We start from the raw sequence: 22,570 nt of genomic DNA, 5'->3' as shown, positions 1-22,570 counted from the left end.
AAGGATTTCCCAAGTGTAAAGTGCTTACAATGAGTTAATCACTAATTTATTCTACCGTTTGTCAAATTCTCTTGTGAAATTTCATTATACTATAACCTTAACAAAGGAACCATAACGTTTAGCAGAATTAAAGATTTGAAACAAACAAAGTTGCTTTTCTTTGGTTTCAGATTTCTTACTTTATATATTCCAGTTAAATAACTTGAAAAATGTGAGATGTCTATTCATCAAAATTATTTTTATCATGATTTTAATTAAGGCATTGTAGTGTGAAAAAAGTGGTCGGATTTGGATTATTTATATTTGTACTCAAAATGATGGTATTATTGATGCTGCTACTTTCTCAAATAGCCTGCCATGCTCATGTACTCGGATATTATGTCTATGAACCACAACCTCCAGTTCATATGTATTATGAGCTTGGAGATCTTATCATAGGTGCTGTTGTTTCTCTAACTTTTATTGTTTCCAATCCTCTGATTTTTGATGTAGAACCTCCACCAGTGGTATACCAGGATCTTAGGTAAGGAATTGTCCACCACCTCACTTAAATCTTCAGTTTAAGACTATTTTCAATAATCTGATGCATACTTATGAAGAAGTAAGTTGCTACAATATATCAAATATTGATTTGGTAGTAAATTAGCTTCTTGATTTTAAACACCTTTAAATGTCTGGTTGTCTTTTTTTAGCATTTTTAAATGTTTATCATTCTACAGCTTCTTCTCCTATACCCTGCCTGTTCTATTTTCATTGCCATCAAATCACAGGTATATCTGTTCTAGGGATAATTAGCTTCATTGCTTACTCCACCAAACACTGTAGATTTCCATTGTACATGATCAGAAGAAGGGATCTTTCCAAGTCATCCAGTTATTTTGAAATCATAATCAGATGCTTCCAAGATCTCTTGTAAAAAAACCCCATAAATTAGCAGTGATTTTGATCTCTCCCTATCTATAACTATTTTCCCCCTTCCATTCAATTGTGTCCATTCTTCAGAAACTGCCTGGACATGTCCCTGCAGTTTTCTTCTTAATTTGTTTCAGAAGTGATTTGCCATTGCCTCCTTTTTGGGGAGGAGAGGGCGTAATCCAAGGTCATCCAGTTGGCTTTGTACCCAAGGCAAGACTAGAATTCACAGACTAGAATTCATCGTCATTGTTTCTAGCCTGGTTAATGACTATTAAAAAATGGCTTTCCATCCAGTACTTATATTTCATAGGAAGTTCTCTACTATAAAGTTAATAACTTACATTGGTAAAGGTTATCTTTTATCATGATGTAACTGTAAAGGTAAAGTTTTTCTATAATGATAATAATAACAACATTAACAACAACAACAACATAAATTTTATGTGAAATATTTAGAAAGAAGGGGGCTATAATTTATCCTGCTGATTTATAATACACTCTTGTTCTAGCATCCTGACTAAGCATTACCAGCACATTCTGGCTTTGGCATTTGCGGTAAAGGAAATAAATAAAAATTCCCAGTTGCTACATAATTTTTCCTTGGGTTTCCACATCTATGACAGCTATTTCAATGCAAAAAGAACTTATCATGCCACAATACAGCTGATGTCTACATCAGATAGATTCATGCCCAATTATAAATGTGGTATACAAAATAACTTAATGGTAGTTATTGGAGGACTTGATGCCCAAACATCCCTTCATATTGCAAATATTTTGAATATCTATAAAATTCCGCAGGTAAGATAATGATTTGCTCTTATACCATAACATTGGAATTAGGCTTCATTTTTGTTGTTAATTTATTTATATTAATATTGTTTTTTTCCTAGAATAAAAGACAAATCAAATGAAAGGCAGGAAGGCAGGCAGGCGGGAAAGAAGGAAGGAAGGAAGGAAATTACAGTGTTATTGTCTCTCATCCCTCTTATATATTATACAATATTTTTAGCCTTTCATGGGGCTTCATTTCATTCTAATATTTCCTAATATGAAATATCTAATTTTTTTTCTATTTAAAAATAAGTGAATCAGGAGTAGCCTGGCAGGTCTTAAATTTTGTGTAAATGAAATACACACGAATAACTAGGATTGTGTATTAATATATTTATAAATAAATATTTTAAAATAGAATTACTTAACAAACTATTCTAGCTTGAAAAAATATTGGTGTGAAGAAATTAGTATCAGTATTTAATCCACTGAAAATCTACATATCATACTCAATTACTTGAAGAATGATAAAATCTCTTCCAGATGGAGCTCAATTCCTGGTGATCTTATGAAATTACCTGTGTAATATTCATGAAAATTCAAATATAAAAATGGTTTGTTTTGCCTCTCTTTAATTGCTGCTCATTTCTCAGTTCTAGTATATAACCCTAGGATTCCAGATAGCTTTCATTGCTGTATTAACCAAATTGATTTTTGCTTATGTTTTAGAGAATCCATTGACTAGGTGACCCACCCTACCTGAGCATTAAGCTAAAATACTGTTGCAAATGTATACATCATGAGCTAACTAAGATTTTATAGTGCCATATTTCTATCAGAATTCATCCAATACATGTGAATCATGAATTATTCTGAAAATGTTTCAATAAAGGAATGAAACAATATATTAGGCTCATATATCCTTCTTTTATTTAGAATCAACAGAAAGAAAAACATGTTTACCATCTTTCCTCTTATAAACATTAATTTTAAGCAATTGTATGATTCAATGTGTAATCACAAGATCTTAAAATCTAGAGGTCATGGTCCGGCAGACAATTTAATATTCATCTATCCTTTCATCATACAGAAGTAACATTTTCAGCAAGGCATACTGTACATATTCAATGTGGAACAATTGCTAGTTGGGAAAATATTGACAGTTAATTGCACTTACTAAATTTCATTTTTTCATGCCTTGATCCAAGGCATTACATTTTTCTTTTTAAACAATGCTTCAAATGTCTCTTTCCTCTTAGAATCACTTGCAACCTGGAAATTATCTGTTAAATATTTTTTTTTGGCAGATATAAAGCTTTCCATAATCAATTTGGTAGTGATTCATTGTGACATTATGAGATGGGAACTCTTTGATTGGATAAATGGGTTCAAGAAAATTTACTAATGTTTTTACACTAGGATGAAAAATAGCAGACTAACAAAATTGGAAAGGACCTTGGAGATCTTCTAGTTCCACCCCCTGCACAAGTAGAAAACTAATACCATTTCAGTTAAATAGTTGTGCAATGTCTTCTTAAAAACTTCCAGTGTTTAAGCTTTTCCACTGATTAATTGTGGAAATTATCATTATTCAAATGAAATTTCTCCTTATTTCTAGGTTGGTTCTCTCCTTGATTAGTTTTCATTCATTGATTCTTGTTCTGCCTTCAGCTTCTGAAAATAGATTGACCTCTGTGGCATTGTTTAGATATTGGAACATTGCTATCCTGTCAAAAATTTCACAAGATGTTAGAGGGAAGTGGGAGTTTATGATGGGATTGAAGAGGCAAACAGGATAAAGTTCACAGAGTGAATTCTACAGCATAACAAGAAATACACTGCAAAACAATCCTCCCCATCTCCTTCCTTATACGTGGAATCAAAATTGCCCCCAGAAGCAGAGTAAAGACACTGAGACATATTGTGGATTAAATAAGGGTCATTTTATTAAATTAACATAAATTTAAATAAATTTGCATACGTAAATTTAAATATTTAAATTCAAAACGAACTAAGGACCTGCAGAGGCCAAAACTAACGGGGCGGAAATTCCTACCAGAAAATTCCTTGGCAACATTGGGCAAAAACTCCTTGCTGAACCAGGTGAAGGTAGCCACCTTCACCTGGATCCAAGCCACAGCCCTTCGTCATGTGGGAGGAGTTCACCCTCCAATCCCCGTGGGAAATTGGATCCGGTGATTCCCATGGACATCCTCTCTCCAATCCCCGAAGTTGTTCCAACCTCTAGTTCCTGGAGAGAGGCGGTCCATCACCCTTTAAAGGATGCCTAAAGGGGCATGCGCAGTCGCTTCTAATTGCCCATTTCCGCCCCTAACCTGCCAAACCCCAAAGGGAGGCCTATACTGATATCTAAGTGCGCCACACCCCCTAACTAATCCAGTCTGCACCGTCAGTGTGGAATAGGAAGAAAAGCGGCCACCTCTAAAGGGGAGGTCGCAAAAAATTCCTATTCAGTCCTGAGGCGACCTCCTTAGGACACACTGTTAATAGCGGAGGATGGGCGGGTGTTCGCTTCAGGAGTCAGGGACAGCAAGGAGGAGGTCCTATCCGGATTGCCCTTAAATAGGGCGATCTAGCACCTCTCCTTGACCAGCAGGCAGTGCGCTACCCTGGTGCACTGCCAGAAGCCGAACTCCAAAGAGCTGCCGGCAGTGTCCCCTGGCTCCGTAGGGAATTTCGGCCGGCGGTTTAAGCCACCGGTCGTGCATTTCTCCAAACTGTATTTATAAATGTTGGAAATTGTTGACTCCCAAAAACTTTAGTTTAATATCAAATTGGGACTGACTGCTATCATACACACATATATATGCATTTAGGTTTTGTGCATTTACATGTGAATCAGTATGCCAGGGTTGTAGTCAATTAGAGTGAATTATTTAATATTGTTCTCTGTTTTGTCTGGGTCACTTCGGAAGCTATGACCAACCCCAAAAGTTAAGCCAGACACACCGGTAGAATCCAAACACAGTTTTATAATGGTAAAGAGAAAAGAAGCCAAAAGAAAATGTCCTTACAAATCAGGAAAACACTGGAACTTCAAATAGATACATGAAGGCAATTGTTCATACAGAAATACAGGATCCTTAATGCCAAGACGAGGCTGTTGAGATAACAGACATACACCTCCCATGGGTCTTCAAGACTGCTGGGCCACAAGCCAGGAACAGAAACGCTGAGACAATTCAGATAACAGCAACTCCACTCTGATAACACTCCATACTGCCGAAAGAGTTTGCCTGCCTTATAAACCCTTCCCTGCTAATGAGGACCACACCCAACCCCCTGGTGTTCCTCATTCAATGCTGATAATATTTCTTCAATTGATTCCTCCTTTGATCTATGCGTCTCTGTTGCATACTAATGACAGCTTGTGCTTCGTCATCCAATGACTCCAGAGACTCTAGAGAATCCAAGCTACTGGCTTGAGAGAGCCCCTGCCCAGGGCTCCCAGGCCTTTCTTCCTCGTCACTTTCCTCTCCGCTCTCATCCTCCCCCGGGCATGGAGCCAGCAGAGACGCAGCTGGTCTTTCATCTGACTCAGGCTGAACCACAACAGTTTCCCTTCTGTTTCATTTAAGTATATTTAGATAGGAGTGCAACTAATGTTTTGTAGAACGTTCTTTTACATGTAATCCTTCTGAATGTGTATCTTAACTTATTTCTTGAACCTAGCAATGCTATGATATAGTTTGTGCTCTTGTTTTAATGGAATTTACAGGAGACAAATACAATTATTTCCTTAATGGATTTTTGTAATGGTCACAGAGGTTATGTGTTAAATCCTAGTTTCCATCCATCCACTGCTGTTAAATTTTGAGAGGAGGCATTATTTTATGAAATCAATGTCTGCTACAAGAATGTATCTCCAATAATATAAATTTACTGCTTTCTTTACCATTAGGCAAATTGATAGAAGAGACAGTTTTGTGTAGTGAGGCAACCAATTTAAAGCATTCAAATAGAAACTGTGAGATTGTGAATTCCAGTTCTGCCTTAGGCATAAAGCTGACAGGGAAACCTTGGGCTAGTCATTTTCTCTCAGTCCTAGGAAGGAATCACTTCTTGTCAACATTGGCACTATTAATTTGATCTAGATACTGATATGTTAAAAAATGTGTCCATGATCTATGACCATCTCACTCAGAATCGTAACATCAATTCTAGCTTTACTCCGATAATCAGCTTGCAATGATTATGAGAGATTATGGCAAACTACTTCTAAAAAAAATTTGGCAAGAAAACTGTAGTCCAGTCAGTCTCTGAGAATCAGATACAATAAAAACAAAAGAAAAAAAAATGGAAGGCTCACTTCTAATCTCATAATCATTGCAAGCTGATTATTGGAGTAAAGCTAGAATTGATGTTATGATTCTGAGTGAGATGGTCATAGATCATGGACACATTTTTTAACATATCAGTATCTGGATCAAATTAATAGTGCCAATGTTGACAAGAAGTGTTTTGAACTGTATTTTAAAATTGTCTGAAGATACTGAGGTTCTCCATCATCTTAAACCATTGTACATAGTATTTCTGTAAATATGTATAAAGTGTAGTAAATTTGAAAGTATAGCAATCCAGAATTTGCTATACATTATACTATATATAATCCAGAAAATGCTATCAGTAATCTGTTTCCTTTAATGAATTATATTCAGATCATTTATGGATCAGCTCCAGAGATAAATGATAAATCTTCAGGTCTGTCTCTGTACCAAATGGCCCCTAATGAGGATCTTCAGCATGTGGGAATCCTCTCTTTACTTCTCTATTTTTCATGGTCATGGATTGGGATCCTTACTATGGATGATGACAGAGGAGCAAGATTTGTGCATGATATTATTCCAGCGTTTTCTAATCAAGGCATCTGTTTTGCCTTCCTAGAAATGTTCCCTAGAATAAATTACGCTGTTGGTCATGAAGACATGTTATATCAAGGAGCAAAAATGTATGAAGTTATCACAGCCAGCAAAGCCAACATAGTGGTATTCTATGGAGTATCTTATTCTGTTTTGTTTTTGATATGGTTTCCCCACATTTCTGAATTTGGAGTGGAAAAATCATATATAAATCAATTAAAAGGTAAAGTATGGGTTATGACTACTCAGATGGAACTCAGTATTTTGAATTATCAAAGGACCTGGAGTTTAAAATTGTTACATGGTGCTCTGTCCTTTACAATTCACACCAAAGAACTTCATGGGTTTCAAGATTTCATTCAGAGTCAGACACCATTAAGAAACAAAGAGGATGGCTTTTTGATGGATTTCTGGCAACATGTCTTTAATTGTGCATTTCCAAATAGAATTCAGGATGAAGTTGTAGGACTTATTTGCACAGGCAAGGAAAAGTTGCAGAATGTTCCTGGCCCTTTTTTTGAAATGAATACGATTGGCCATAGCTACAGTATATACAATGCCGTCTATAGCGTGGCCTATGCCTTACAAGCCATGGCTGCATCAAGTCAAAAAGCAAGAATGGATCAATCCAAAATGATGCATTCTCTGCAGGTAAAAAGAACTTGATAAAAAATTTAGCCCTAGCTCTTCCATCTTTACTCCGGAATTATGCAGATACAGTGAACATAAACTTGAATTTTAGAGAAAGTTCATGCTTATTACTAATATCTAATGCACATCAAATAAATAAATAAAATAAAATGTTGTAAAATTCACCAGCATAAGTATAATGATGCGGTAATGGCTTCCATTGAATATAGGCAATTTTATATTACAAATGTAGTGGAGAGAGAAAAATTGTTGACCCTCTTTAAGTAACTTAACACTTGATCAAGATGTAAAAGTTTTTCTTAAAAAAAAAAAATTCCATCTAATCTGTGAGCAGAGAAACTGCGCGGTCAACATTTGCAAATCTAAATAAAGCAATGATAAATTATTCAATAGGATTTCTCCCCATTAAGCAACACAAATGAAAAAGTCTGATAAGAAATGCTCCCTTCATTATGGCTACCCTTTAAGCTAGAATGCCAGAGAAAAGAAAAGGAAGGAAAACCCCTTAATTTCAACTGAATTTTCCTTTTCAAACCAGCTTCATCACTTTCTCAGCAGTGTCTCATTTAACAACAGTGCCGGAGACTATATCTCTTTTGATGAGAACAGGAGGTTATTAGTTGGAATGGACATTAACAACTGGATTACTTCCTCAAATCTATCTTTTCATAGAAAGAAAATTGGGAGAATGGCTCATGAAACTTCTCTAGGAGAAATGTTGACCATCGATAAAGATGCCATAATATGGCACAGTTGGTTTAACCATGTAAGTTTCATGGTCTTTCAGTTTAATGATTAATTCTAATACCATTTGATTGAAAATAATTGAAAAAATAACATAAACTAACTGGTATTACAAATGAAGGTCTACTGAAATAATATCTGGATCATGTCTTTAAATTGACTGAAAATGTATTGATGGAAATGTGGAGCAGAATATACAGTACATCAAATTATTTTTGAGAACGAAGTATTTTGCTCCAATTTTCAACCAAGCTACTAAGACTAATAGGAACAATTTTTCCTGCTCAAAACTTAACACAGAAATTTAGGGTTTAGGTTATGATCTAGGGTGGTTTTTTGTTATCTTCCCTGCTGGTTCACAAATGTGAATATGATTCACTCATACATGCCTCCTGTACACATGCACACAGACACTCATGCATTTGCTTTTCTCATGTGTGTGCTTTCCACACATGTGCTCAGCCCTGAAAATATGATGGCATTATGTCCGGGGAGGGGGGTGTTAGTAGGCTCACTTGGGCCCATCCTCAGTTGATACTACTGGTCCAAACAGGCAGAATTCCACTTCTGGTTATTAACTTTTCAGGTGTACATACAGTATTTAGTAATAATAAGCACACATGCATGTTTGCCTTGAACTTCAGCATCAGACTTATCTTCTAACTCTTAATCTAATGCATGCTCATATTTAGTAAAAGTTTTTAATCAAAATGCCTAAGAACAAAAATAAATAATTCCAAAAACAAATTATATTAAGCTGTCAGGAGTTAGTCCAACAGCAATGGGATTTCTCCAAAGCATGGATCATGCACCCCTCATAATAGCTTTTATTGTATAATTTGATTGTATAAGAACTGATTTTACCCATGTCTATTGACTTGGATCTGCTCTTTTTTTCTTAAATATTAACCCTATTCACCTTATTACACCTGACTGATTATTGGTATAATAATAATAATAATAATAATAATAATAATAATAATAATAACAACAATAATAATAACAACAATAACAACAACAACAACAAAGCTGGAAGGGACCTTGGAGATCTTCTAGTCCAACTCCCTGATTAGGCAGGAAACCCTACATACTTCAAACAGATGATTATCTAACATCTGCTTAAAAACTTCCAGTGTTGGAGCATTCACAACTTCTGGGGGAAAGCTGATTAATTGTTCTAACTGTCAGGAAATTTCTCCTTAGTTTTAGTTGCTTCTCTTCTTGTTCAGCTTCCACCTATTGCTTCTTGTTTTACCCTCAGGTGCTTTAGAGGATAGGTTAACTCCTTTTTTTTGTGGGATATTGGAACGTTGCTATCATATCTCCCCTGGTCCTTCTTTTCATTAAACTTGTCATGCCCAGTTCTTGCAACTGTTCTTCATATGTTTTAGCCTCTAGTCCCCTAATCATTTTTGTCACTCCTCTCTGCATTTTTTCTACAGTCTCAATATCCTTTTTGCATTGTGACAACCAAAACTGAATGCTGTATTCCAAGTGTGGCCTTACCAAGGCCTTATAAAATGGTATTAATGCCTCATGTGATCTTGATTCTATCCCTCTTGTTAATGCAGCTTAGGACTGTGTTGGCTTTTTTGGCAGCTGCTGCACACTGCTGACTCATATTTAAATGGTTGCCCTCTAAGACTCCAAGATCAGATCCCTCTCTCAGTTATTACTTTTGAGCAATGTACTATATATACTTACCTGTGCATTTTGTTTTTCTTGCCTAAATGTAGAACTTTACTTTTTTCACCATTGAATTTCATTTTGTTAGATAGAACTCATTGTTCAAGTTTGTCAAGATCCTTCTGTATTTTGCACCTATCTTTGGGAGTGTTGACTATTACTGCCAGTCTGCAAATTTGATAAGTTCCCCATGTACCCCCTCGTCCAAGTCATTGATGAAGATGTTGAAGAATACTGGGTCTAAAGCAGAGCCTTGGGGTACTCCACTGCATACATCCCTCCATGTAGATGTAGTTCCATTGAGCACTACACATTGAGTTCAGTTGGTTAGCCAGTTTTGAATCCATCTGGTGGTGTTGCTGTTTAACCCACATTTTTCTACTTTATTTAGTAGTAGGTTATGGTCTCCTTTGTCAAAAGCCTTACTGAAGTCCACGTAAACCACATCAACAGCATTTCTCTGGTTCACTAATTTTGTCACTTTGTCAAAGAATGATATAATCTTGTTCATTGAATAAAATACAGTACATGTAACAGCCGAACAAACCTAATAAACAAAAATATACTGGAAGTGAGTGAAAAATCTTTTAAAACATAAAAATGCTTTTAAATTCATGTATTTATTTATCTTTATGTAGCAATCAGATTATCAGCAGTGTATCCTACCTACAGGATTGCATAAATTATTTACAATTTTATTGTTCTAATAACAAAAAGAAAAGTACAAGAATCAATTGGATTTTGAATCTATGATTTTTCTCAAATTTACTCTCTTCTTACATTTCTAATTTCTAGGTCCAGCCAATTTCAATATGTACTGAACATTGCCAACCTGGTAGTAGCAAAACAAGGAAGGAAGGAAAGCCATTCTGTTGCTATGACTGTATTCCATGTCCAGATGGAAAGATTTCAGAGAAGGAAGGTAAAAATTAAGATAAATAAATGAACTGCTATGCACAGAAAAGTATATCTTGAAGATGTTGGATGTGGTGTGGACCTCTGTAAATATGTTTTAAATTTTTATTCAATCATAGAGGTGATAAGGTGATTTTTAAATTACAGGTGGTTCTCGAATTATTATCACTATTGAGCCCAGAATTTTCTGTTGCTAAGTGAGATATTTGTTGTACGTTTTGTCCCATTTCATGAGTTTCCTTTAATAAATGAATCACTGCAGTTATTAAATTAGTAACACATTATTAAGTGAGTCTGAACTCCTCCTTGACTTTTCTTGTCAGAAAGTTGCAAGAGTTGATCACATGATGATATGCAGGATGATGGTTGCAGTTTATGGGGACATTGCAACAGTTATAAATATCACTTGATCAAATCTAAATTTTGATCATGTGACCATCAGAATGCTGCAACGGTCATAAGTGTGGAAAAATGGTTGTAAGTAACTTTTCAGTGCCATTGCAAATTCAAAATGTCACTAAACAAACTGTTGCAAGTCAAAGATTATTGTAGTCTCTCTCAAATAGACCTATCCATTGGGTCTCCATTGTTATACAGGTTATACAGGTCAAATGAGAGATTTAGTGTATATCACCTTTAGCTGTTAAAGGAAAGGTAGGATATAATTTTATATATTGAATAGAAAGAGGATCTTAGGACCTTCCTTTATAAATGATGCATACATTAATGTTCTCCTATGAAATGATAGAAAACAAAACAAAAAAGAAAACTCTGGGAGGAAAAGTGGAAAAAAAGACAGCTCTAAAGATCCTTAGGTGGTCATCATCATCATCATTCACAGAGCAGATTTTCATTATTAATAATTGAATGGTTCTGTAATTAGAATTTATAATAGCAGGAATCAATTATCACTTTTTGCAATAAAGAAGTGTAATAAAATTACATTTTTATGATCTCCTTGACAGAAAAAAGATTGGTTGAGAATGACCCATTTTGATCACTTATTGGGGCAAAGAGTAACTCCTAGAAATGATGTTTGTTTCATCAGTTTGGTACATAGGTTTGATACAGGAATTAAAACCATGTATTTTTCTTTTTCAGATATGAGAGATTGTTATAACTGCAGAAATGAATTCTATCCCAATAAAAACAAAAATTTCTGTCTGCCTAGATATGTAAGTTTCTTATCTTATGGAGAACCTCTTGGGATTAGTTTTTCTTTTTCTGCTCTTTTCTTTTCTTTGGTTACAGCTCTGGTGCTGGGAATATTCCTAAAGCATCACAACAGTCCAATTGTTGTTGCCAATAATCGAAACCTCACTTACACACTTCTGGTGTCCCTCATGTTCTGCTTCCTGTGTGTGTTCTTGTTCCTTGGCCGTCCTGAGCAGGTGACCTGTCTTATCCGACAAACTGCTTTTGGCACCATCTTTTCAGTTGTAGTTTCTTGTGTATTGGCAAAGACTATCACAGTAATTTTGGCATTCTTAGTGACCAAACCTGGTTCCAAGATGAGAAGATGGGTGGGGACAAGACTGGCCAACTCTGTACTTTTTTTCTGCTTCCTGATTCAGGCATGCATTTGCATTTCATGGCTATGGACTTCTCCACCTTTTGTAGAGACTGATACTCATTCAGTGAATGAAGAAATAATACTTCAGTGCAATGAGGGGTCGGTGATTATGTTTTATTGTGTCCTGGGTTACTTAGGCTTTCTGGCTATTATCAGCTTCTCTGTAGCTTTTCTTGCCAGAAAGTTACCTGACACTTTCAATGAAGCCAAATTCATCACATTCAGTATGTTGGTGTTTTGCAGTGTGTGGTTGTCTTTTGTTCCAACCTATTTGAGCACCAAAGGAAAGTACATGGTTGCTGTGGAAATCTTCTCCATCTTTGCTTCCAGTGCTGGTTTGCTGGGATTTATTTTTTTCCCCAAAAGTTATATTATTCTCCTGAGGCCAGAGCTGAACAAGAGAGAACAACTGATTAGAAGGAAGTGCTAAAGACTAAAGGTCTATTTTGTTGTTATATAGAACCTAGAGATAATACATGCTCAGTCTGTCCTTTATTATGATATTACTCTGTTGTGGGCAGCCTCATACCAATTGCCCAAATCAAACATCACACATCTTTGTAATTCCTTGAGATTTATCCTCAGACCACCCCCACCCCCACACAGGATAGGAAAATACCAGAATTGGGTATGTTAACCTTTACCATTTTTGAAAGAAAAGCAAAATCTAAAGTTATACAAATAATTATATGGTCTTTCTTTCAATGAATACATAAATGAAGTATTCTTTAAATTTTAAAACAGTTCAATGTACTAGTATGGGAATTATATTAGTTATCCATTACTGACAAACGGAATTTACAATAAAAACTATGTGGCAAATATGTAGTTTAACTTTTGAGTGTTTTATAAAATTTGTACATGATTCATAACTATTTATTTTCTTTTAGGTTAAAAAATATCATTCCTGCATTTAGCTACAATCTACCATTTAAGGAAACTACCGATATATTGGAAATATAATTTATATAGTTAATATTTATCTTTAAATATTTAGGTACTAATATTGCATAGGACACCTGTATTAGTCTGTTGAAGAACAACAATGTGCCAGATTAAATATTAATGAATTTACTATATTAGAAATCTTTGTTAATTTTATGTAAGAAAAAGCAAGTAACAGAAAAAGGTGCTGTAACATGCAGAAACATTTCCTACAAAATATACATTAGGTATTAGAACTAATCTCAGTCAGGACACATTTGTGCCATATTGACCCTACTTATCTTAAATACAGTGAAGATGTTTACAGAAAAAAACATAGCTGTGTTTTGGGTTTATCTATTTTCCACATTGTGGCAAATTTCTATAAGGGAAAGGTAGAAACCAAGCCCTAAAAACCAAGACACACTGATCAGTATTTGCATTTTAATTCTTACTATCCATTGCAACACAAAACGGGAATGTCCAGAATTTTACAACACTGGACTGAAAGTTTGCCTGCCATTCCTGAAAGGAGTCTTTCCATTCCTACTACTATCAATCTCAACTAATCAATCGCAACTGTCAATCTCAACTATCAATCTCAACTAATCAATCTCAACTGTCAATAACTGTCCTACCATTTCCAATACCATCCAATTCAACTGGTGGAGCTTCCAGGAGAGAAAGCAAAAAGTCTTCATCTTCCTCAAAAATAAATAAAATAAAATAATCAGTCAGTTGCCTATTCAAAATAAAAACCATTTTTGATACAACTATGACTTGGATGATTGAGAATCTTCATAGAAATTCAAATGAGGGATAAATTGCCATGGAGAAAATGTATCTATGTGGTCACTAAAAGTCAATAATGACTTAATGGCACATAATCAATTAATCAACGAATCTTGGCTTGAAGGATCCAAAATAATAAAGAAAGTAATTGAATTCACTTGATCTCTTAGTAAGGAAATGTGTCAGATTTCACAACCAATATGTAAACCAAAGTACATCAAATTATTTTTAATATTTTATGCTTAATAGGAGTTTATAGTTTCAGTATTTATATTAAGAATATTAATCAATGATAAAGATTTATTTATTTATTAGACTCAGGGCGGCTTACAACATGTTAGCAATAGCACTTTTTATCAGAGCCAGCACATTGCCCACACAATCCAGGTCTTCGTTTTACCCACCTCGGAATGATGGAAAGCTGAGTCAACCTTGAGCTGGTGAAGAGATTTGAACTGCTGACCTGCAGATCTAGTAGTCAGCTTTAGTGGCCTGAAGTACTGTACTCTATCCACTGCACTACCTCAGCTCACTCTGGTATCAAAGAATTAGTAACAAGAAACGGATCAACAAAGAATGTTGCAAATACAAACCTCTAATAGAAAGGAAAAAAGTCAGACATCAAGACATTTCATACACAAATTGTCAAGCCCCTGCTGAGTTGCCATAACTGGGGAGCCCAAGGGCAAGAGTGGTATGTGTGTGTCCAGCAGATGACATCCTGGTTTCTCCCATGCCGTGGCTGACAGTGGCTTGCTTATCCTCACCAGCATGGCTCCATCTGCTTGGTGCTAATTACAAGGTGGAACGACCTTGCCCGCATGGACTCCAGCTGATAGTCACCATTATGCAGCAGGCAGAACAGATGATTGGTACTGATTGCAGTGGAGTAACTGGGAGGATATTGGAAGAGGGACTGGATTTTGGATGCCTGGGCAATGGGTGTGGCTATGGCAATGATTATTTACAGTTCTGATAGGCAGTAACTTCCAATGCTGACTTGAAATCTGTTTGAACTCATTTGCACCAGACTGCAGCTTCATTAAACTTTGTTTTCACATTTTTTTGGCTGGGATACAAATATCTGAGAGGAACTCAGCACTCCTTCCATTCATCCTTTCTACTGGTCTGCTGGGAGTCCCTGGATGAACGCAAGTTACTTGGAATGACAGAGGGGTCAGATGTGGCCATGGAGATGTCCAAGCTGGCAAAGTCTCATGAGCAAGAGATGGGGACAGGTTGTGGTATGGCCTAAGGTACGGGATGCAGAGGCCACCGCGCAGCCCATTGAAGGCTGGCCAGCTTCGGAGATAATGCCAGAGTCTAGCTCTGCCAGAGGCTGATGGCACAACTTTGCAGTCATGGGAGGGAGGGTACTGCTTGTCAGCCACCTACTCCAATGGTCCATGGTGTAGGCAGTCAAAGTGGAGAGAAAGGAAATTTACTGACAATGATGATGATAAGTGAAGTTTTTCCACAGTCCCCAGAAGTTACACCATGATGTGTTAAGGGAGCAGTTTGGGGAGGCCAGCTTCCAGAGCCCTCCTTCCTAGTCTGTTCTTTTTGATTGCTGAGGCAGCTGGGAGTTGGCAGGTTCAGTGATTGGGGTTTCAGCCAGGCCTGGGGTCAACTTGTAGAGCTTTCATTTTGCCATAAGAAGGAGGGTGGAACTATGGAGTGGCTGATTGTAGTAACTTAAACTACATTCCACAAATGTTTATTTTACTGATTGTGTCCTAGGTTACTGGAGTCTGAAAGAGGAGTGTGGAGTTCACAGTCTGCGAATGTGGTTAATTGGATAATGTGATTAACAACATGTCCAGTGAGAAGGAAGAAAACAGTGTCATGAGGACATGTAAAACTATGTGAGCTCAGTTCTGTCTGTACAGGAGTATTACCAATAACCAAAACAAAAAAACCCCAAATTATCCATAAAAATAAGAAAGCTCTGACTGACTTGGTTATAAACTTTAAAAACTGCTCAAAAATTTATGCCACCAAATAAAGACTGAATGCACCAATCAATCAAGAAGAAAACCTTCTGCACGCAAAATGTATTGATTGATTGATTGATTGGACTTATATGCCGCCCTTCTCTGAAGACTCAGGGCAGCTCATAATATCTAAAAATATAAAAAACAGTTCAAAAGTCCAATGTTTAAAACAATCTTTAAAACCCCAAATTTAAAAACATACAGCCCTATTCACTCACTCACACATGCTTTCTATAACTTTGTAAAACAACCAACTCAAAGACTCGAGATCCATTCCACCCCTAAAAGGACCAAATGGTAAGGAATATAATAATGAAGCTATTAAAGCCAATCTCTTTAATACATTATTTGGCTCGGTCTTTGTAAATAGCAAACAGATTTTACAGAAGATAATGCTGGAAAGGCTTTACACAACCTAAAAGCATCCCTATCTATTGGACCTGATGGACTATGTGCATACTTCTTTAAAAAGCTTTCATCCATAGCTGAACCTCTAAGTATAATTTTTGAATTAATTCTTCAGGACTAGCTTCTTACCTAACTTATGGTCACTAGCTACAGTCATCCCTGCCTTCAGAAAGGGAGATCCAAGTAATGTTGAAAATTAGAGATCTCTTTATGTTGCATCACCTGCAAAGTCATGAAATCAATCATAAGCCAATCCATTACCTTCCAACTAGAAACCAACAACCTACTCCATAACAAACAGTTCGGTTTCAGAAAAAATTATCCTGTAACCTGCAACTCCTACACTGCAAAAACATATGGACTACACATCCTGATCAGGGTAAAACAATAGAAACAATTTACATAGACTTCTGTAAAGCCTTTGACTCAGTGGTACATGACAAACTATGGCATTCAGATCTCCTTCATGATTGGATAACTGAATTCTTGTCAAACAGACAACAATTGGTTAAAATAGGGAGTGCCCTATCAAATTCTGCACCTGTCAACAGTGGTGTCCCTCAAGGCAGTGTTCTAGGATCAACACTATTCATACTTTACATAAACGACCTCTGTGATCATATTACAAGAAACTGTATACTCTTTGCTGATTATGTTAAATTATTTAATACCACTGACAATACTGCTATCCTACAGAAAGAATTTGACCATGCATCAGAATGATCAAACAACTGGCAACTTCAAATTTCAAACAATAAATGCTCTATCTTACACATCGGCAAAAAGAATCAGAACACAACATACAAACTTGAAGTACACAACCTTATTTGCCAAGGACATTGGAGTACTCATATCTAATGACCTAAGTGCCAGAGCTCACCGTAACAACATTGCCAAACAGGCACTAAGAGTTATTAATCTAATGCACAGACATTTCTACCCACTTTCTTGGGGAGGGGGAGTGCATCTTATAGTCTGAAAAATATGATGATTTGATCATGTCAATAAAGTGATGAATCATGTCCATATCATGAACATATAACACCTTGCCAGAAATATATGTGAGATGTATGTTTTGATGACCTCCAAGGGTAGAGCCAAATATTATTTTAGAATTGTTCATAGAATCGCCAAATGGAGTGATATATTAATTCTCTAAGTACCCTGAATCCTTTCCAGGCTATTGCAGGAGGATTTCAGACATGACAGATGTTTTTGTCATGGTGTTAGATCAGAGAATAAAAGCAGCTCAGTAGGAGGAAGAGGAGGAGATCTGAAAAGGCTGATGAAAAGAAATGGAGCAATGGTTCTCCCCAAAGTAGACTTTTCCCATAGATATTATGTGCATCATCCAGCTACTTTAGTTATTTAAGAACTTCCTGACCTGAAAATGTTCCTTTTTCTATGTGCCTTATACTTTAATTTGACTCCAAAAAAGAAGGGTGAGGGATTTTTGGAGTGATGCTTTTTATTAGAAATAATGTGTTTCTAAAAACTTTTTTTAAAAAAAATTATAAAACAACATGAATACAATAAAGTTTCAAGGGAAATATAACACGTCTTGGCAATGCTATAGAGTATTCACCAATTCTAGCTAACTATCAAACAGCTATAATTATATTGTTTTCCTATTTCCATCTTGTTTTTATCAAAAATAGTATTGCAAGTACGATCATGTATTCCTTGTGATTATATCTTTGTGTCCGTATGTGTGGCCTGCGTGCGCATATTGTATGTGTATAAAGTCAGGAGTAAAATTTACAGATTTTAGCCAGATTTTTATAGGCATATACTGTTTGTCATTTAGTCATTATTTCTCCATTTTCATATATATCTAGTTGTTGTTATAACAGATGTACTGTAGATGCATTGGTGCTTTAGTTTAGAGGGTCAGTTTATATTTAACATGTTGATAGTAGCAGCATTGCTCTTTCTGTTACTGCCTCATATGACAGGACAGAGACATGTAAAGTGCCGAATTGTAGATCACCACCACATTTTTCACAAGTACCTTCAGCCAGGGGATTTACTTTTTGGTGGCCTTGTTTCTCACACTTTCTTTGTCTCCAGACCAAATCCTTTTGATCAACCACCATCTCCCAGAAACTTTGAAAAACATCTGTAAGGAATTGCGCTTGACTTCTGTATGCTTCTATGAAGATTATATATAGCAGACCAAATTTATGAGTGCAATTGTTTACAATAAAAGTAATGAAGTAGATTATTTTGCGAAATAAAGGACAGATTGGAAATCTATTTTGCTTCTCTACTTCTCCAAAGAAATATTAATTATATACTAGTATTTTAAGCAATTTTAATGAAAGCATAAAGCTATCAATTTAACTATGATGTCCATATTTAGCTAAATAAGTACATTAAAAATAATGATTACATATTAAACTCTCAACTAGCAAATATATTTTCATTCATTTAGACTAATATTTTCTTAATTCAAGATTTTCTTGGTTAAAAATTGCAATTACAATGTTTAAGTTTCTAATAGGAAATGCATTATTATTCATTTATACTGTTTCTTTTCATTCTTGCTTGAAATTACAATTCTTCTTCATGGCAGATCGCTATATTTCTTCCAAACAAAATTAATTCTGAATTTGTTCCCATGATGAATCAGAACTATATAATGATTTAAAATCTATCAGAAAATTTATGTATATAAATATATATAAAGACATAAAATATAGCTCTAAATCAACTCCAGAAATTTCACATTGTATTTAATATAAGAGCCTCAGTGGTGCAGTGGTTAGAGTGCAATACTGCAAGCTACTTCTACTGATCACCTGCTGCCAGCAGATCAAATCTCAATAGGCTCAAGGTTGACTCAGTCTTCCATCCTTTCAAGGTCGGTAAAATGAGGACACAGATTGTTGGGGGCAATATGCCTACTCTCTGTAAACCAGTTAGTGGGGGCTGTAAAGCACTGTGAAGCGATATATAAATCTAAATGCTATAAATGTTATAATTTTGTTTATCATAAAATAAAAGGTTGTACCTGCCTTTCTCTAAGCTATAAATTATCTTTTGGGGTGATTGGTCAAGTTTTTGTATCCCTTTTAAACTATGACATATTTTTTTTAATGAATTAGTCTGATACATGTTGAAAATCCCACTCTAGGATTATGACTCAGAACTATCAGCATATCTTGGCCTTGGCCTTTGCAATAAGGGAAATCAATAAAGATCCCCAGATCTTACTCAACTCCACTCTTGGATTTCATGTCTATGATACACTTATGAATACCAGGTGGGCCTTTCGTTCTGCAATGCAACTTATTTCTCCAAAAGAGCAATTTCTTCCCAATTACCATTGTGATAGTAAAGACAATCTTCTTGCTATCATTGAAGGACTTGATATTGAATCTTCCTATCAAATACCAAATATTTTTAGCATCTATAAGATTCCTCAGGTAAGTTGTATGGATTATAAGTATTTAATAGTAATAAGTAATACCTTCATACTATCTGTGAAGGATGGATTCTTGTCATGTTTTGTTCAGGAAAGGATGCCACAGCAGACCCATTAAGTCAAACAGAGGTGGAAGGGACCTTAGAAGTCTTCTAGTCTAACCCCCTGCTCAAACAGGGTACCACATATTATCATTTCAGATAAGAGACTTTCCAGACTCTTATTAAAACCTTCCAGTGATAAAGCACTCACAACTTCTGATGGCAAGGGGTTCCAATAGTGAAGGAAATTCCTCCTTAATTCTAGATTGCTTCTCTTCTTGAGTAGTTTCCATCTGTAGTTTCTTGCTTTCTGGTGCTTTGGAAAATAAATCCACCTCCTCCTTTTTGTGGCAACCTCTCAGATACTGGATAATGCTATCATGACCCCTCAAACCTTCTCCCCCCCACCACCCTAAAATATCAAAGAATATCTTTGCACTTTTTCCAAAGTCTCAACATCTTTTTTATAAGGTGGATGCAGTATTCCAGGTGTGGCATTATAAGTCTTTATAGATCAGTATTAGTTGTTCACATAATGTTGATTCTATGCCTATGTTTATACAACCAATGATATTATTAGCTTTTGGCTCCTACTGCATACTGCTAATTCATGTTTATGTGATTGTCCATTAGGACTCCAAGATTAATGTTTTTAAGCCAGGTTGCAAGTATTTTGTTTGTTTGTTTGTTTGTCAAACATGTATAAGGTAACAGTTGTTTGTATAAACAATAAAAAAGAACAATAGGACAGGGATGGTAGGTACAGTGATGCGTTTATGCACACCCCTTACAGACCTCTTAGAAATGGGGAGAGGTCAACTGTAGACAGTTTAAGGTTAATGTTTTGGGGGGTTGGGGAAGAAACCATAGGATCAGGTAGTGAGTTCCAGGCATTGATCCCTCCATTGCTGAAATCATATTTTCTGCAGTTGTGTTTGGAGCAGTTTACATTAAGTTTGAAACTATTACATGCTCGCGTATTGCTGGGGTTGAAGTTGAAATAATCATTAACAGAGGGACATTTTGGTATATGCTTTTATGAACTACATTTAGATCAGATCGGAGGTGATGCAGTTGTAAATTGTCTGATGCCAGTATTTCAAGTCTGGTGGAATAAGGTATTCTGTTGTGTATTGCATTGCATTGCATTGCATTGCATTGCATTGCATTGCATTGCATTGCATTGCATTGCATTGCATTGCATTGCATTGCATTGTCTATCTATCTATCTATCTATCTATCTATCTATCTATCTATCTATCTATCTATCTATCTATCTATATTTGGGGCGGCTTACAACATGTAAAAACAGTAGGTTACAATAAGATTAAATCCAATTAAATTAAAATTTCATAACTAACTGAGAGGGGGCAGGGTCTCGTGACCTCTCTCCTGGGAAATGTCCCCAAGTCCCATTGCCTGGGGGTTATGGTCCTTTTGGACCAGAGCAGATCTCTCCTGCAGGGAGAGTGATGCTTGGGATGCTGCCAGAGGCTTGGCATGGCCCAGCATGCCCCGCTGGGTGAACTGGCTTGTCTCGCCCCAGCTGCTGGGAAGTCGGACAGGCAGCCATTTCTGGGAGGATAACTGAATGATTCCATCTGGAAAGAGAATTGAAAGACTTACTTGCAGAAAGGGGGCAGTGTTTTTCTGTCTTTGATGGTAAGTGGAGACTGTCTGAATGGGATTTTAGACCTTTGTTTCTCGCTTGGTTGCTGGATGGGGTTAAAATGGCCTGAGATTGAAGAAGGCAGCTAATTGTGCAATGTGGCATTTCAGCGAAAGATTTTAAAATAGCGAAATTGCCCATCATTTGGATTATTTTCAACTACCTAATTGGATCATTTTGAAATTCGCCTTTTGGAATTTGAAATTTTTAACTTTTGTTTTGGAATCCTTATCTTTCCTTTTCTCTATAAACAAAAATTTCATAACTAACTAAAATCCCTCATTACATTAAAATCAATCACACCCATTGATACAGCAATCTTACAATCATTTGTTGGCCAGGAACTAAGATCTAATCATCCAAGCCTGGCAACATAAATGAGTCTTAAGACTTTTATGAAAGGAGAGGAAGGTGGGGGGTGGTATGAATCTCCGGGGGGAGCTGATTCCAGAGCCCCCCCTCCAAGAGAAGGCTCTTCCCCTAGGTCCCACCAAACAACATTGTCTAATTGATGGGACCTGGAGAAGGCCGACTCTGTTGGACCTAATCAGTCATTGGGATTCATGTCTGATATGCAGTCTGATATGCGGGCTAACTTTGGTTTGTCTTGCCTAAATGTAAAACCTTGGTTTTATCCACATTAAATTTCATTTAATTGATAGGACCAATTGTTCAATTGTATCAAGATCTTTTCAGATCCTGAGGTTGTCTTCTGGGGTATTGGCTATTTCTGCCAGTTTAGTGTCATTTGCAAATTTGATGAGTGCCTCTTCTATTCCCTCATTTAAATCATTTAAGAAGATATCAAAGAGTACCAAGCTTAAGACAATGGTATCCTATTGCTTACTTCTCCCCATGTAAATGTAGTATCATTTTTGAATATGGTTTGTCAGCCAGTTACAAATCCACCTGGTGGTGATGTTGTCTATCCCACATTTTTCTAGCTTACCAAGAAGTATGTTATGGTCTACTTTGTCAAATGAGCCTTGCTGAAGTTTAAATATACTATGTCCACAACATTTCGCTGATCTACTAATTTTGTCATTTTGTCAATTAAAAAAAAGAATGGTTTAGCATGATCTGTTTTTAACAAACTCATGCTGACTTTTAGTTAGAACTTTATTTATTCCTAGATGTTTGCAGATATGTTTTTTTATTCTATTTTCCATATCTTCCC

General features: G+C 36.1%; 1 protein-coding gene across 1 annotated transcript; it reads left to right on the top strand.

The window, feature by feature from the left end:
• The first annotated feature begins 314 nt into the window (after window positions 1-314).
• Window positions 315-12,568, top strand: LOC139154105 (vomeronasal type-2 receptor 26-like). The gene is made up of 6 exons (XM_070728536.1): window positions 315-523; window positions 1,425-1,716; window positions 6,369-7,220; window positions 7,759-7,986; window positions 10,446-10,572; window positions 11,667-12,568. The coding sequence occupies exons 1-6, from the start codon at window positions 315-317 to the stop codon at window positions 12,566-12,568; spliced, it is 2,610 nt and encodes an 869-aa protein (XP_070584637.1).
• The last annotated feature ends 10,002 nt before the right edge of the window (window positions 12,569-22,570 follow it).

The sequence above is a fragment of the Erythrolamprus reginae genome, chromosome Z (assembly GCF_031021105.1).
Source record: "Erythrolamprus reginae isolate rEryReg1 chromosome Z, rEryReg1.hap1, whole genome shotgun sequence".
Lineage (NCBI taxonomy): Eukaryota > Metazoa > Chordata > Lepidosauria > Squamata > Dipsadidae > Erythrolamprus > Erythrolamprus reginae.
The sequence above is the reverse complement of the archived record's forward strand: the minus strand, read 5'-3'. Positions and strand labels throughout refer to the sequence as shown.